Here is a 17,235-nt window from a genome sequence, read left to right as displayed (position 1 = left end):
GCATTACGCTGTGTGAGGCACCTCTTGGGTTTGGTTGATGCCTCAACCAGAGGGATTGTATATTTGTGGATCCAACTGCAAATCTGGAGTTTGGGCCGCTGTCGTTTGTAGATTACGCTTGCAGTATGTCGGCCGGATTTGAGTACACCTGGATTTTGTAGGCTTGAGGCTGCTAATTTTAGTGCCCATCAGAAAACCACTTTAAAATGGGAAGTGGCAGAGGGTTGAGAGGGGGCAGATGTGTTCTGCCCTGTCCTGGAAAAATCCTGCAGCCTCTGTAGCAGTTTGTCCCTTATGGGAAGTTAGACGCACTTAGTGCTAACCAAATATCGTCAGGTTCTCTGTGACTGTCCGTACAGACAGCTTTTTATAAAAAGAAACTGGGTTTTGGCAAGGCGCTTGGTATGGACTGGTGAGAGGGGGAACAGGCTCCACACAGCTTTTAGCTAGGGGTGAAATCTGCTTGAGGATAGAGGAGATGGACGCAGAGCATGAGGACAGCTTAAAGACATCTCTGTTAACCGATTTTGATAGGAGAGCGTGGTCTGAAGACTTCAGGAGGCAGGGGTCTGAGGGTCAGAGTGGAGACGGGTAGGGGCAGGAGAAGAATGCAACAGACTGCTGCCCCGGGTGCTCCTGGGGAGCAGAAGCCTTCGGGGAGGGAGGTGGACACCAGAAGAGCACCGTGGGTTGTACCTGTGGTTGTGGTGGGGACTGCCATTCAAGTTTATTGTGGGCATTGGGGAATGCAAGATGTCCTGGTTGTTGCAAGCTTCTTGGCATCCAGAAGCTGTGAAGTTTGTGTATCTGTGTTTGTGCAAACATAAATATCTATGTCGTAATTATTATTATTTTTTTCTTTTTTTTCTCTCTCTAATTGACTAGATAATGTGTGAGATGTTTTTCCCAGCCTTTGAAAATGTGCATGATAGTCTAACAGCACCTTTCTCTAGTCGAACATCCCATACAAGATTGAAACCCGCATTTCTGAGTAGCATAAACACACAGTCAGCTGTGGAAGACAGCTCTGTTGCTGGGTCCTCAAAGGTAAAGTAAAAAGCGTTCAACATAAAAATACCAAAAATAACACAAGGATCTGTCTGATCTGTGTGACATTATCTTTGTCTGCACTCATGTAGGCACTTACTTTCATGGTAAGCTTGTTTTCTCCATTGCTGTTGGATCTTGTTGTTCGGATGTACTTCCTCAGAAGAATAAGAGAATGAAACTCTTTTTTCAGAAGACAATGTGATGCCTTCATGTGGGGTCAATTATATTTGTGGGTGTTTTTTTCCACTCAGGATTTTAGTATGAGAAGAACATAATTTCTAGGGACAAGAGCTGCAGGGAGAGAAGTGGCCCTATTTCATGCAACTGGAGAGTGTCCTTTGATATGGACCTTGCTCCCTTGCTAAGCTCACTGTAGGGACATTGATCTATTGCTGATGTATACAACTAATAGAAAAAAACAAAGCAAAACTGTCTCATGCTGTATATAACTGTTCTTAATTTTTTTAGGATACTGTGTTCAGGTTAACAAAAACCCCGTCCCAAGAATCTGATGTGTTTAGAAGCACTGATTCTCCTGTTCCCCATCATGTTCTGGATCTCTATTTTGAAGACAACAAGAAGTCTTTGGGAGCTATTCTCTCCAGTTTACCTGGGGTTGGCTTAAAAAGAAAGCTGTCCAACGATATGAGGGATTTACAAAGCTTGGATGTCCCCAATAAGATTCCTAAAAAAGGTTTGTGTTGTGGCATGGGAAGGGGATTTCTTTTGCACATCCTGAAAAATGATAAACTACTTTCCTTCTCCCTTTTTATAGGTGTCAATGAAACATTCCCTACAGGGATTGGAATAATACTTTGTCTGGTGTGTCTGTTTCTGCTGTAACAGCTTATTTACCTTATTCCAGAGCAGTTTCAATTCATTCAATGAACGCTGTATTTTTCTTTCTCAAATGGGCCATTTCCAATGTGTAATCCAGTAACAGTTTAGTCTTTGTGTTGCTGGTGCTGCTTCCATTTTCTAGGTCTCAGAGGTATAGCTGAACTTCGTTGTCTTTCTATATGAAGGAAAGATGCAGTAAGCCTGGAAACTAATCTTTAACTGGCATCAGAAACAGTCACATGTAACTTTACATGAAATTTTCCAAGCAAACAAAGAAGCCTTTTGAAGGGTAATAAGCCCCCCAGTTTTCTGTCACTTGATAGCAGTGCTTACAATCAGTATGCTTCTCAAGCTTCTAATAAAGACCTCCAAAGTGGTGTTAGTGCTCTGGGATAAAGATGCTGAAGGCAATATATTGCACTGAGTAGTGAAATAATTGGTTAAAAGGGACTTTGAAAGCGCTGCTATACTAGCGTGCATTTTTTCCCTTAAAGGAAAAAAAACCCAACCCACACCTCCTTGACAAATCTCACTTCTGCCTTGAAATATTAAAAGTCTTCAAGTGCTGCTGTCTATCTGCTGCCTCTGCAAATGATCACTGTATGGCCAGTTTCTGATCATGTTGCCATGAAGGGAAGAACCCTGTACTTGCCTATGAACTGCAGACTCAGTAAATAGATTGTGAAATCTGACCTGCCTGTATCTTCACAGTGAAGGCCAGAGATCACGTTTTACCCATAACCATTAATTTCTGGTCTGTGCTAGATCCCAATGCCATGTTACTATTTGCAGAATTAACACAGTTAGGTTCTTGCTATTACTAAATGCTAACATGCGAGATGTAGGTTAAAGATAACGCTGTTTTTCTTTGTAGGCCACACAACACCAGCGCCCTCTCCCCTATCCCATCTGTGCTTGAGATAAACCAGATGCTGAGCATAAGTTATCCTTTAACAAAACATCCTAGTGTATTAACTTAACATAAAAAGCTGAGCTTTTTTTTTTTTAAAAAAAAACGGCCAAGAATTTGCTTAATAAAAAGGACATGGAGGCAGAATCCGTGGCTCTGTTGCAACTCATCACTGAGCAACAAAGATGCGGATTGTAAAAGAAGTTACAGAATCTGCTTGTATAAATGTCACCAGAAGCTCAAGCTGATAGGTCTTGAGCTTAAATGCTGCTGCTGTGAAGTTTGAAGCCCATACCCTGTAAGCATGTTAACTGCAGGGATATATACCACCCCCCAAAAAACAGGGTGGGCAGAATTCTAAGTGAAGTGTTTTGCCTCTGTGTTTGCAGAGCGCTGAACTAGTGAAATCAGTATTAGCTAGTGCAACTCCAGTAGTCCTTAAACTTTAAGTTGTCTGAAACTTGGGATTTTGCATAGCAGCCTAGTCTAGAAGAATGTAAGCTTTTTTATACTTGTTCGAAAAATTACCCCTGCTGAGAAATATATAATAAACACTGATGAAATAGTTTGACTGTGTGTAAACAAATTAAATTCTGGACTTAATGTCCTTTAAAACATCTGGCCTGGCTGATGTGGGAGTGGTGATGGTGGTGGGAAAGCAATAGCAGAGTATTTTAAAAACTAAACTTCAAAAAAAACAAACCAACCACTTTTGGAGAAGCAAATCATGGGTATTTAGCTCTAAAGTGCTTTGGCTGGCCATAGACATCATCCTCTGATCTCCAAAAGATTTCCTGCCAGAAAGTCTAAAACTTAGATGGAAAATATGTTTTTTTGGAACAAAACTTCAAAAAAAAGAAAAGAGATAAATTAGGTTCTTTATGGAAAAACAATTTAAACAGTAAATAATTGTCATCTTAACTACTTAGATGCAGATGTTTCACCTGAAAACACCGCTGTCACTTCAAGTGAAATACCAGCAACTCTGGTGGATGCGTCGGACTTTGAGTGTTCCCTCTGCATGAGGTATGACTGCATTGACCTGGGATTAAGATCAGAAAGCCTTTCTAGTTTCTGAAAAAAGTTTTCGGGGTGTCAGAAGGGAAACCTGCCAGAGAATGTCTAAATCATGACTCTCTTACTTTTTGCTGAACCTTGCATCTGGTGAATCTTTACAGATGTGGTTTTCTCCTTTATGCATGGTTTTCTCCATTGTTTACCACTTGTAAATGAGAACTTTAATATCCTTAGATAAAACTGACACCTGTGCTTTATACAAAAGCAGGAACGGAAGAGATGGCTAGGTGTAGTCACTCCTTTCCACAGTTTGGGAATCTGCATTTTTTGTGTTGGCAACTTAGCTTTTCTGTTACAGGTTGTTCTATGAACCTGTTACCACTCCCTGTGGACACACCTTTTGCCTCAAATGCCTTGAGCGTTGCCTTGACCATAATCCGCATTGCCCGCTCTGCAAAGAAAAGCTGTCAGAAGTAAGTATGTCCTTGCCCCAATTAACAAAAAATGCCCCAATTAAGCAAAAACTCGCAAGCTGCATCAAAAGAAGAGTGGCCAGCAGGTCGAGGGAGGGGGTTCTGTCCCTCCGCTCTGGTGAGACCCCACCTGCAGTACTGCGTTTGGATCTGGGGTCCTCAGCACAGGAGAGACATGGACCTGTTGGAGCAGGTCCAGAGGAGGGCCACAAAAATGATCAGAGGGCTGGAACACCTCTCCTATGAGGAAAGTATGAGAGAGTTGGGGTTGTTCAGCCTGGAGAAGGCTCTGGGGACTACTTATAGCAGCCTTTCAGTACTTAAAGGGGGCTAATAAGAAGGATGGGGACAGACTTTTTAATAGGCCCTGTTGCGATAGGACAAGGGGTATTGGTTTTTAACTAAAAAAGTGTAGATTTAGACTAGATATAAGGAGGAAATTTTTTCATATGAGGGTGGTGAGACACTGAACAGGTTGCCTGGAGAGGTGGTAGATGCCTCATCCCTGCAAACATTCAAGGTCAGGCTGGACGGGGCTTTGAGCAACCTGATCGAGTTGAAGATGTCCCTGCTCATTGCAGGGGGGTTGGACTAGATGACCTTTAAAGGTCCCTTCCAACCCAAACTATTCCATGGTTCTACAAAACCAGAACAACACAGTAGTACCCACAGCATCAAGCTGTGAGCAGACCTCATTTGCTCCAGAATATGTTTTGTCATTCCTTGGAAGACAAGTGGGGTTTGCTGGTGCTTAAAGGAACAGAGGCTTCCAGTAAGTATCACATCAGGTTCATGCCTGGGTAGTCCCAGCCATAGCCCCGTTGATACCATATCTCCAGTTTGTGTATCTACCTGCGATGAATGAGGAATGGTCACTCCTTGGTCAACGCTTCTGCTCCAGCAGACATAAAGTGTCTTGGACTTGGAGTACTACTTGCCAGGAACCTGGCAGCTCTGGGTGAACAGAATATATGTATCTTCTGCAAAAGCGAGGCGGGACTGCCTTTTCTTGCTGGTAGTACAACTTCTGCTAAAAAAAGGGCATGGGGTTATAGTTAAATGGGCACCGGGGTGAACCATGTACCCCAAAGTGGAAGTTTTGATGCCTGAAGGCTGGAAAGGAGGAGGAATCGGTACAGTCCTGACTAACGTGCTGTTTGGCTTTAGGAAAGGGATGGGTAGGGAGGAAGAGATGTTACCTGTCTTCTCATTATTAGACTTAGAGTTGACTCTTCCTTGCAGTTTCTGGCAAGCAGAACTTACAAGAAGACCGTCCTTACAGAAGAACTGATAGTCCGTTACTTGCCAGAGGAATTATCTGAAAGGAAGAAAGTTTATGAGGAAGAAATGAAGGAATTGTCAAAGTAGGCTCTCTTTTTACTACTGACAGCTGTTATAAAAATGGTATTTTTCAATCTAAATCACTGAAGAAGCTTAATTTGCTTATGCAGATGCACAAAATGAATGAATTTGTAAATGAACCTGCCAGATGTTTTGTATTTTTGATATGTTTGTTGCTGATAAACAAGTAACAATATGCTTGGGTGGTAGAGAGGCACACCAATATTCCTAAAATAAAGATAATTGCTTTTTCCTCTGAAACAATATAATAGCTTTAAAAGTTATAATGGGGGTTTTCTGGGAGTAGATTTCAAATTATAAATGGGTTATACTTAGGTCAGGAGAAGTTCAAGGATCCAGTTTTGTCAGTAACTTGTGGATCTTGCGCTACAACTCAACTACAAAGAAAATTTTTTTCAGGCTTAATTGCAAGTTTTATTTAAGTGGATTAGTGAGCAGCTTCAAAATTAAAGGGCTTTACTGAGCTTGGGAATTCTGTACCATCTTGCTTTGAACATGGCTAGTTCTTAGGTACTATATTACTGGAAAAATTTATCACCAAAATCTTGCCATGTGTATTTAAGCTAGATGTATTGGTGTGCACACATTTGGGAAATTGCCCATTATTTCCTGACTTTTCCTCTATGAAAATAGATTAGAGGGATTGTTGCCTTAATGTATTAACAGAAAGAGTCCTGAAATATGTTCGTCTTGTAAAAATGACAAACCTTGACTAGATAAGCCTTTACGAAGAATGAGTCTAAGGAAACCCCTGGAATCAGTGTCACATTAAGGGTTTATGCTGAATATAGCAGTACCCAGAAAAAAGCTGAATTTTTTTTTTTAATAATTATCTTACAGTTTGAATAAAGATGTTCCCATCTTCGTATGTACCATGGCCTTCCCTACCATCCCTTGCCCACTCCATGTCTTTGAGCCTCGTTATCGCCTAATGATAAGAAGATGCATGGAAACTGGTACCAAGCAGTTTGGCATGTGCTTAGCTGACGAATTAAAAGGGTAAGGAGATGAGCTGAGAATGTCCTGTTGTTGCAGAGGCTGTTGTGACGCTAATGGAGTACTACAGGCAGTATACTTGTCTCCCCAAACCACTGTGGTTCTTTCCAGTCCTGTATGAACCAATACTAAAGTGGCTGGCTTTTTAGGTTTGCATCTTAAACATTCCTTTTGACACAATGATGTAATTTTTATTGCTCCCCTGTTGGATGGATAGCAGGAATACAATGCATCCTGCTACTACAGGCTCCAAAAATAGCATTAATCGTCTATGTGGTTGGAAAGCTTTCTAGCCTGTTTGTTCTAGTGAAAGCTGACTGTCTGGATAAGGTTGCTCCTCTGTCTACTCAGTTTCAAAAACCAAAAATAGTATATATTAAAAAAAAAAAAAATCCAGACCTCCCATAGGTTTCCTGCATAGGTGGTATCATTTGAATGAGACAAAGTATACCCTTGGCTGAGAAGACTGTTTTGCTGCTGAATGTTGAAATTTGATGTTTGTCTTTACTGCTGTGTTGCAATGTCTAAACTATCTGGAGTGAGTGGGTTATGTTGTCTTTCTATATGATCTCACCTTTAATTCATTATTGTGAATTCTGACACTGGTGTGTTTTCAGCTCCCTGTGTGGAGACTGACTAGATGACCTTTAAAGGTCCCTTCCAACCCAAACTATTTTATGATTTTATGAAAACCTTCAGGTTTTTAAGTCCTTTATAGATAATAGGGTTTTAGGTGAAAGGGATAAGAAGATGCTTGTGGGAAAACAATAAGGTGGTCTTAAGAGAGATGTAATAGATAGTTGCTGACTTCAGAAGGTATGTTGGCGTGATGCAGACCGTAGAATGGATGACGAGCATGGGAGTTTTTAAGAACACGTTAGACAGGCATGCTTAGGAGCAGCATTTTTGTAGGTGATCATCACTGGAGCTGAGAGGAGGGCAGTCATACCAGGGCTTGGCAGCCTTTCCTTGTCCAGTTCAGGTGGGTTTGGATTGTTGGGTGTTTTTTGTTTTTCTTGTTTTTTTTTTTTTTTCCTCCCAGACTGGACAGTAAGGTGGCAGTAAGAATACAGGAGATGCTGTAGGTTCCAGATGCTATGGCTTCGGCTCTGGCTATGCTTCATGCCATTTGGCGTGCTGCCAGTGCTGCGCTCAGTGGAGTTCAGGCTCCAAGAGCAGCTGATGCTCCATGGTCCCTTCCAGACCTATTACCAATTTTCTGGAAGCAAATACTTGTAAGAGTGAGGACAAAATGACCCTAGGACATTGTTACTCCCCTTAGTCTGTGGAGGCTTGTGGAAGAGCCAAACTTATTTGGAGTCGGGTCTAATACAGAGGGCCAAGGGGTTACAATCCCAAAACCACAAGAATTGGTTTATTAGATAGTGTCATAAAGGGTATTTTAAAATGCAGCTGATATGGTTAGATTTTTATGTCCTCTCTGTTTTGAGTTACTAAATAATTAAACTTTATAAGCGTGGTAATTTAAATCAAACAGTGAAGCAGAGGAAGCCTTAATCTGTAGACACCTGGCAGGCTGTTGTACCTTCTTACACAAGTAAAGAAGTTCTTTTGTTTATTCAAAATTGCAAAATCAACTGGGAATATGAAAGGTGGGGTAACTCGTTTTGCCTCATCTACTAAGACATGGATACATACCTCCCTTGAAAAAACACAGTGACAAGACATGTTCAGTTTATTACCTTCCTCTGTTTTATTTCTCCATTTTAAGTCAAAACTGGGAGAAGAATATAAACTTCTAATGTGTCAGTACATTTTATACCCATCTCCAGGTGCTCTCTTGTCTCTCTTTGATTAAAATAACTTTTTATCCAAAAGTAACTTCTCAAAGAATGACAAAAAATCATCACTTTTACTTCTAGAATAATTTCTAAATTTGGCATGAAAGTCACTAAAATCATTGATTTTAAGCAATTGTAATGTAGCTGTTCAAATACTGTTTAGTCTAATATTGCTATAATAAACTCGCTTTTTGTAATCCCACTGGCAGAGCACCAGGGCTTAGCTGTGTGCAACTGTACTCTTCTTGCTCTTCCTCAGTTTGTTCTGCACAATGTCCAGGAGAGAACGGTTGTTCACAGTGGTGAGCTTTTTTTTCCCCTCTCAAACCCATGATTTCTGGTAGAGTAGAAACAGGAGTCGTTTCCCTGCAGTGTCGCTGTTTCTTCATCACTCTGATGTAAGAAATGGCCAAGCCCTGGTAAAACAAGTGTTTCCCTGATGAAACATTTATCAGACCCTGCAGGAATTTGGTACCTTGAGGTGAGACTAGATATAGTGCATTCTCCAGCTTAGCAGTAGGCTGAGGTGCAGAGCTGCAAACGCTGGCAGGTCAACGTATCATGGTGAAGAGTCATTGTGCGATCAGCCTTTCTAGTGAACTCACTACAGCACAAATGTAGAGTAGGTAAGCCTGATAATTTAAAGTAAAAATCTGTTGCATGCTTGTTTCCAGGGCATGATTAAAACCTGTGCCTACTTTAAATATAACTGATAGAAATGTCCTTTTGTAAAGAGGGTGTTCTGGGGTTGTTTGGGGATATTTTTTTTTGGTTTTGCTTTTTGGTTTTTTTTTTTTTTTTAGGAAAGGAGACAAGTGCAAGAAAAGTCTTGCTGTATAGAAGCCTTTTTCTCCTAAAGCCTGTAATCCTCTGCTTAGACATCAGAGTAGGGGAATAGCCCTCCCAGCCCTGCATTTGTTCCTCTGTTTCTGGACTTCCTTATGTTATCTTTACCCATCTTGTTTTCTTTGCAAACCAGGTGAATTTGCCACCAGCAGCTGGCAACGCCCAGCATGAAACATGCTTCATTTAGTTTCCTGTCCCTTCCCAACCCTCCCACTCTGCAAATACACTCCAAAAATGCTGCTGCTGTGGACCTCTGAGGGAAGGCAGAAAGGGTGGGGGTTGTGTGGCTTATGTGAGTAAGCAGAAATGTATTGTCACCAAAGCAGGATCCTCTTTCAAATAAGAAGTGGTGAATTAGGCCCAGTATTTGTCCTGATGTGTATAAACACTTGTTGATGACTTCCACTTTTATGCCCTTCTGTCATTTCAGATTTGCAGATCATGGCTGTATATTAGAGATCAGGGACGTAAAGTTTTTTCCTGATGGGCGCTCAGTTGTTGATACAGTTGGTGTCCGTCGTTTTAGGGTCTTAAGCCATGGCCAGCGAGATGGATATAACACAGCAAACATCGAGTATCTTGAAGATAAAAAGGTGATCTATGGTGCAAAGTTATTCATACCCATGTATTGCTGGATTCACTTAAATAGTCTTTCCTTGTTGCATTTCAAGCTAGCTGTGCATTATTTTTAAACCAATATCGTTATAAATACTAAAGCTCTATTTTGAAAAACATGGAACAAACTTTGTCTCTTCCTTCCCTTTCTTCCTTTCTGCCCTTATGATTATCTCTGCTTGAAGTGTTGCACTCCCTTCATGGATCTCAAAGTAGCTTCTGAGACTCAGGTGCTGAGGTCTGTCATGATGTGTAGATGAGGTCAGAGTAACATTTTAAAACTGGTACAGACTTGAAACCCCTTCTAAGAGCACACGCCCCTGTTGTTAGAGAACTGACTATTCTCTTCTTGCACTGAACAGACAGTTGGCAGACTGCATATGACCTCCAAGCTCTCATTTACAGAACGGTCCTCAAACAAATGTGGGAGTCCGCTCTTAAAATGAGGTCCTAGTGACATGTAGTTAACCATGCCTGTACAAGCATCCATCAGAGCTGGCTGAGAGCAGAGAAATGCAGAGAGGGGAGTAGCCTTTAAAAACAAGTCCTCTTGTAAAACCTGCATCAGGTGAAGTGCTTGCGATGGGTGTTGGCCAAAGGGTGAATTTTTGGCCATTGTTAATGATGACTTCCTGGATCATCTTCAGAGCCTGATCCCTCTTAACACTGAGTTTAGTAGTAGTCTCATGCCAATTGATGAAGTCCAGTCTGGTCATACAGCTCTTCAGCGTGCTCTCATAGTTGAAGCGCAAGTCTGTAAAGTCTTGGTAGGGCTTTTCTCACCTGTGCAGGATGGTGCAGTTGTTCGCCGGGGCACGAAAGGCAGATCGCATGGAGGTGCCTCCCCCTGCGAAAGGCTGGAGTAGGTAGTCTGCTCAGTGAGGGCTCTGACGTGTTTAAATCCCCAGTGAAGGGTGGTGGAACACAGGTATCCAGGCATTGTCTGTAGATGGTGCCAGACCCACCTCTTCATAATTAGGGTGAGATTTACCTTGTCTCACTCGAGAGGCTGACACCTGTATTCAGCACCCTACGTTCATGTTGTATCTGATGGTGAGAAATCTCAGTCCAAAGCTGCCTATTTTATCTGCTCTGTCTTAGATACCTACCTTAAGGTGAGATTAATGGCCCTCGAGCTGTTTCTCCTGGACTGTGAAGGGCGTCCAGAGCAGCTAGCTCAGATGTGCATCTGAGTAGCCCAGGTGAATCACATCATTGGTGTGTACAGATTACAGGGGAAAAAAAACCAAACAAACCCAACCAACAACCCCAAACTAAAAACCAAACAAACCAAAAAACCAAATCGCCAATTTGTAGTGTTTTTTGCTTATGCTTTTTGCTTTTCCCTAATAGCTAGTAGTTAGGCCTGTGCAACTAAAACACTCTTTGTGTCAGCGAGGGTATTTTTTTTTTTTTTTTTTTTTTATGGCCATTCCTGGTATTGGGAAAGCATCTACTTTCCCTGCTTCCTGCCTGCTCGGGTGTCTGCCCTCCTCCTCCTCCTTGGCTGTCCTACCATGGCCTTAACACCACTACAAAGTACTGCTGGTCTCTAAGTGCCGTAGACCCCCGTCTCTCTGCTTGGTGGCAGTAGTGTTTGTTTTATTTTGCCAGATGATATACCAATGTTCAGAGGTCCTTCTGTGACAGGGACTCAAGGTTGTGGGTTTGAGATGATTAATATGATGTCCCGGGATCAGAGAGCAGATTCTTCTGTTGTGCCAGTGTTTAGGAATGGGTGTTAATGAGGCAGTAACTGCTCCAAGAAATATCACTTCAGAACACCTAGGGGAGGGTAAAAAGACTCCAGCATCACAGGTTTGAAATCTGAGACTTGGGTACAGTTTGCCTAGATAAAGACACTTGAACAGCCGTAGTCACTGCATTATTTTGCTTCGTTTGTTTCTGGGGAAGCATAAGGACTCCACGGTATCAAACCTGTTTTGTTCCATCTCCCTTCTTTTAACAATAAGGTTGAAGGACCGGAATATGAAGAACTTGTCCGCCTTCATGATTCAGTTTATGATCAAGCTGTTGCCTGGTTTACTTCTCTTAAAGACAATATGAAAGTGCAAATTCTCAATCACTTTGGGTCCATGCCTGGAAAAGAACCAGAGCCACAGGTAATAAAACCTTCCTACTTACGCAGCCTCATTCTATACAGAATTTTTACACAAGACTATTTTCTGACAAGTTTTTGCTGTGGTTTTGTACATTTAAGCCCTTTACCCGATTTTGGTCTATTAGCATGAAGCATAGAAGACAATCAATGGAAAACAATATAAGTTGATATCTGAAGAGATCAGTCTTAATGGTGTCTATAGACAAGGAGAGCACCTGAAATTAAGTGTGAACTGGTTTATGGTGACTTTCTTAGCAAATAAAGGGTGGGAAGGAAGGTGGCGTTCTTCATGGGCCAGTGAATACATGATTTCATGTCTTTCCATCCTTTTGCAGAGCAACCCCAGTGGTCCTGCCTGGTACTGGTGGCTCTTGGCAGTGTTGCCTCTGGAAAACAGAGCTCAGCTGGCTATATTGGCTATGACCTCCCTTAAAGATCGTCTTATCGCCATCAGACGCGTATTGATATTTGTGACTCGCAAAAGACCCAGATAACATGGACTTCAGTTGTGAGTGGGCACCAAAAACATCTCACGACAGGTTATTCTGGGGGAGGGCAAAGGGGGAGGGGTTGTTTTGGGTTTTTTTTTTAAAGATTCCTTCAAAAAGGAAGAGCCCTTTCTGACTGTGTCCAGCATCCATCGATTGCATCGGTTTGTTATCCTGGGTATTCACCAAACCTTGCACTCTCTCCTGTTGTCCTGGTGAAATCTGAGCCTCTACAAAGCTGTGCTACAGTTAGAGCGTAGCTGATAGATGTGGACAGTTGCTTCAAAGTACTACGATAGAATTGATGTTTCTAGCCTGCAAGAGAGTTAAGTACTAGAGTAGCACCATTGGCCTGCATGTGATTTGGATTTCTACTTGGTAGGAAAAGGAAACTGGACAGTGGATTGAAGAGGTGTTTCCTAGACTTTCTTGAAGGTAGTGAACAGAAGAGGAGTTACGCTGCCTGGCAGAAGTATGCATGAAGACTAACCAACAGTACACTGTTAGTGAATTGGTAGGCAGTCTGTCATACACCCATGTCTCTCTCTCTTCAGCAGATAACAGTCTGTGAGGAAAAAAAAATTTAAGCCGTTTGTGGTCAAGGCATCTGAGGATGTTTATCTGAAAGAATAATAGCTACTGAATAACTACACTATTTAGTAGCCTTGGGTAATCCCTCGTGTTGTGATTTATGTGTTGTAGCGGATTGAGTATGTACAAAATGTTTGGAAAGGTGTACTTTGGTTTATTTGAAAAGACAAATCAAAGTAATCCTAGCTGGTCTTATCGCTAAATTCAAATCAAACCGGCTCCCTAGAGTATGATAAACGCTGCTGTGAAATAATGATTTCACCCCAAGTACAAGGGAGGCATGCTGCAGTTTACGCTGAACGCCTGCTCTGCGAGTGGGACTGTTGAGAATGAAACGCAGAGAGATTTCCATCTCCCTCCTGCCTGCAGTGTCATGCCAACCTCCCATTACTTTGGGGTGATGTCTACTGAACATGTTTCAAACCGAAAGTATTGTAGTTTAGTACCAGTTGCTGTATGTGATGGAAATCAGTCCACAATAACATCATGAAAGGAGGCACAAACCGAACCTATAAAGGCAAGTCTCAATGCAAGCTTAAGTCAGGTGTTAACCTTCATTTGTCTCTTGGATTATTTTTTTAATGTATTGTTTTGTTAATATCTAACTTTGATAGCTATTAAATTGATCACTTGTCAGTCAAATGATCAACATTTGCTCAACTGCCAATGAAATAACTAACAGTGTTACCAATTCAATTGGCATAGTTTCCAATAAGTAGATCTGATACTACCAACAGGGAAAAAAGTTGACTTGAATCTCCATGTGCTGCAAGCATAGCAAGACCAATGTAAAGACCTGTTCACGTACAGAAGTCTGGTAAGAAGAAATGGCTGTTTACCTAAATAGTCAAAGTGCCTGGTTTCTTTTTTTAGTTCTTTTGTCCTTATTTGTCAATGAAGATGTATTTAAACTTTTTTTTTCACTTTGCACATGAATTCTGGAAGAAGACTGCATTAAAATGCAGTGATTGAGATATATTACCTGCTCTCTTTTGGGTATTGTAGTTATAACCTGTGTGGTCTGGGAAACAAAAATACAGAGGTTTTTTCCTTTCAGCAAATGGCTACCACAAATGGTTTCTGTAACATACCCTGAATGTACTGTAACTGCCTCTACCTTGAACACGCCTTTTCTATTTAAATAGTTCGTAAGTATATTCTCTGAATTGTGAAGTGCATAACTTACAACCAATGATGTCATAACCTCTACAGTAGCCTTCTGCAAGTTCTGCTACCATCACCAAAATACTCAAAATTCAAGTTGAATGCATTTCCTCCAGGGTTTGAAGGTGGTGAAGAGGAAGTCACTGACGTATAAAGGAATTGTTCTATATAATGGGGAGGAAATGTCAGAAGTCAGTAGGTCTTCAGCCCACTGTCAGCTGAGCTACCGAAGGGTGGTTTCACAAACTAATTCTCAGACCAGAAGATGGACTGTATTTGATCTCGCAATCCTTTCTGTTCAGCTTCCTGTTCTTCCCATCCCTTTCCATGCTGTGTGTTTCTTCTAGACTCACTCATGTTGCTCCTTCGTGTGTCTGGCCTAGTTTTGAGTATTACTAGTTTAGCTGCAAAGGGACGCCGATGGTATTTGTATATTGCTGGTCCCTGATCTTACATGTGCTTAATTTTAAATATAGGAGTGCGTTTAAGAAAAAAAAAAATATCAAGGTGCTAGTTAATGTCTTCTTGGCTTTGCCTCAGTAACTAATGTGAATATTCTTCTTTGCAAAAGTGATTTTTCAAGATATCTACTTTTGAGGTACTTCTGAGAGGAAACCCTACGGAACAAGAGAGGTTGTTTACTGCTGTTCTGTAATGTGTAAAGACACGTTTTACATGGAAAGTGACATTACTGTGTTCATGAAGGCCTGCATAATTAATGGAATGATAGTTATTGAAGAGAAAGCTGAACTGTAGAGGGATTTTTTTTTGGTCAAGGTTTAAAGCGGTTTGTGAGTATTTCAATGACTGATGTTTTGGATAAATAATAACAACATAGGAATTGTCTGTGTATGGATGCAAATAATCATATTAGCAGCCCAAAGCTGACATTTCTTCCAAAACACTGAATGCTGATCAAATAGCAAAGCTTTAATAAATAAATAAAATAAAAAAATCACCACTGCCCTGTGGTACTTGCTTTCTAAGGGAAAGTACCAGTTTCATTGTTACCAAATTCTCTCTGCCATATAATCTCTACAGCATCCAGTAGTACCTCATGGGAAAAGCTAGCTGTCTCATTTCTCTCTAGAGGAAATGTCCACGTTACGGCCGATCTATGCTTAGGTGTAACTTGTCACCAAGGTACATGTGGAAGTATTGGAGCTGAGCTCCTGGAAGAGATAGACAGGATTCGTTGCCTTTCTAGCTCATTACACTTTTCTTGCTTGCTGTCCAAGCAAGGATGCTGGGATATATGATGAGTCTTTTCACTGTGGTGAACGTGGCCCTTCTTTATACATCGTAAAGAGGCCCAAAAAAAAAAAAAAAAAATCCCTCTACCTCTACACCTGTTGTTCACCTGTAAAGCTTCAAGCTACAGAATGATATATATATTTTAACCTTTTTTTTGTCTTTCAGAAGCATACTAATTGTTTGCCACTGAGGCCTTTTATCTACTGTATTTTAATATGTTCATTTGATAGTCATCGAGATCTCTTTGTACTTCTAACCTGTAGATCTTGTCATGTTTCTTACTGCTCCTTTTTCCTCGTTCTCCAGTCCACTTTTAAATTGATAAATAGAAAGCTGTACACTCTCTATTCCTATTACATTTTACACTAGTGGAACTGGTATTTTGGTAGCGCCTTAATTTTGCAGTTGTGAAATGATTGTATCAACTCTTATCTGGGGCTTCTGACCAGATTTAAACGAGTATGTTTAATGTAGATAAACTTGAAACCATTTTTTACTGTTTTAAAGCTAGTTATGAAATGGAGTGTGTACATATGTATAAATATAAATTATTAATCTGCACCTTTTTGTATCTAGTAAATACAGGAGAAGTTCATGTTCTAACCACATTTGGCACTTCTTGTTGCATAAGCAAAGCCAAAACTTTTTTTAAAAATTGCAATGTTCATTTCATGTATATTTGCAATATTCATGGGAAATGTATTTAATTTATGTGATATTTGGAATAAAACAGATTGAATTTATAAGAGCGTGAGTTTATGGGAAAGCTTTGTCGCTCTGTGAGGGCTGAGAGCTAAAGCTGCGATAAATACAGTCTGAACAGAAGCAAGCCACTGATGGGCTGCTGTCAGAAGAGGGATGATGGTTTGATTTCCGCGACAGGAGCCCAAGGGATGAGAATTGGCCTCACGAGGTTTTAAGCAGCAGATGGCATTCCAGAAGTCGTGGTTAGATGTCGGCGTTCGTAAGTTGCCTGGCAAAGGTTTTAGCCCCAGCGGGGGAGGCTGGAGAGGACGCGGCACGGTGGGGCTTGGTGGGGACCTGGGGCATGGGGGGGTCAATGCGAGGGGTGGATTTGAAGGGGAGCTGGAGGTCTCCAAAATGGGGAGGGGGTGTTCAGGAGCCCTCAGCAGAAGTGGGATGGGGAAGATGAACCCTTAACTCCCCCAGGAGCGGGATGCAACAAAGATGGGAGAGGGTCATGCAGTGGGCTCTTCCTTTCGTAGCTTCTTGAATGGAGGATTTTTTAGCCCGAAGTGGGACCTGACTGGCCCCGTGGCATAAACTCTGAAAAAATACTATTAGTTAAGAATACAAAATGCTTTATTGACTAAGCCCAGAGAAATAAAGTACCTTCAGGGTGCTGCTGCGAGGCACTGGCTGGCACTGGTGGGGGGGTGGGGGGGACACTGGCCAGGCTGCAGCAGCAGCAAAATGCAGTTGTGGGAGAGCAAAGCTGAGCCAGATTGCAGAGAGCATATCCCATCCCTCAGCTATGTCTTGCTGCCAGCTGAGCAAAACCACTCTGAAAGCATTTTTTTTGTAAATATTAGCCTTTTTTTTTGGTTGTTTTTCTTTTGCTGTTGGATTGACTTTGGCCTTTGTGCCTGTATTCACTGAATGTCTGAGCAAACAAACATCAGTTGCAGGGCTGCTCTTTTAAAAGAAGTTGCAAGTGTGTCTTAGGGTACGTGTGTAAATGCTG

At 41.5% G+C, this 17,235-nt stretch overlaps 1 protein-coding gene across 5 annotated transcripts in view; it reads left to right on the top strand.

Moving 5' to 3' along the window:
• The window catches only part of LONRF2 (LON peptidase N-terminal domain and ring finger 2), a 34,908-nt gene extending 18,632 nt beyond the window's left edge, over positions 1–16,276 (top strand). For 2 of the 5 annotated variants that reach the window (XM_052773745.1, XM_052773747.1), the window contains 10 exons: positions 886–1,047; positions 1,519–1,744; positions 3,730–3,826; positions 4,176–4,290; positions 5,533–5,654; positions 6,493–6,651; positions 9,727–9,889; positions 11,885–12,034; positions 12,369–12,572; positions 12,904–16,276. In XM_052773745.1, the coding sequence (XP_052629705.1) occupies positions 886–1,047; positions 1,519–1,744; positions 3,730–3,826; positions 4,176–4,290; positions 5,533–5,654; positions 6,493–6,651; positions 9,727–9,889; positions 11,885–12,034; positions 12,369–12,527 (1,353 nt within the window). In that variant the 3' untranslated portion in view covers positions 12,528–12,572; positions 12,904–16,276. Of the gene's footprint in view, positions 1–885; positions 1,048–1,518; positions 1,745–3,729; positions 3,827–4,175; positions 4,291–5,532; positions 5,655–6,492; positions 6,652–9,726; positions 9,890–11,884; positions 12,035–12,368; positions 12,573–12,903 lie in introns of those variants that run through there. The other 3 variants (XM_052773748.1, XM_052773746.1, XR_008232966.1) reach the window with 3 other exon arrangements.
• The last annotated feature ends 959 nt before the right edge of the window (positions 16,277–17,235 follow it).

Source organism: Harpia harpyja, chromosome 22, assembly GCF_026419915.1.
Source record: "Harpia harpyja isolate bHarHar1 chromosome 22, bHarHar1 primary haplotype, whole genome shotgun sequence".
Classification (NCBI taxonomy): domain Eukaryota; kingdom Metazoa; phylum Chordata; class Aves; order Accipitriformes; family Accipitridae; genus Harpia; species Harpia harpyja.
This window is presented reverse-complemented; position numbering and strand designations above follow the sequence as displayed.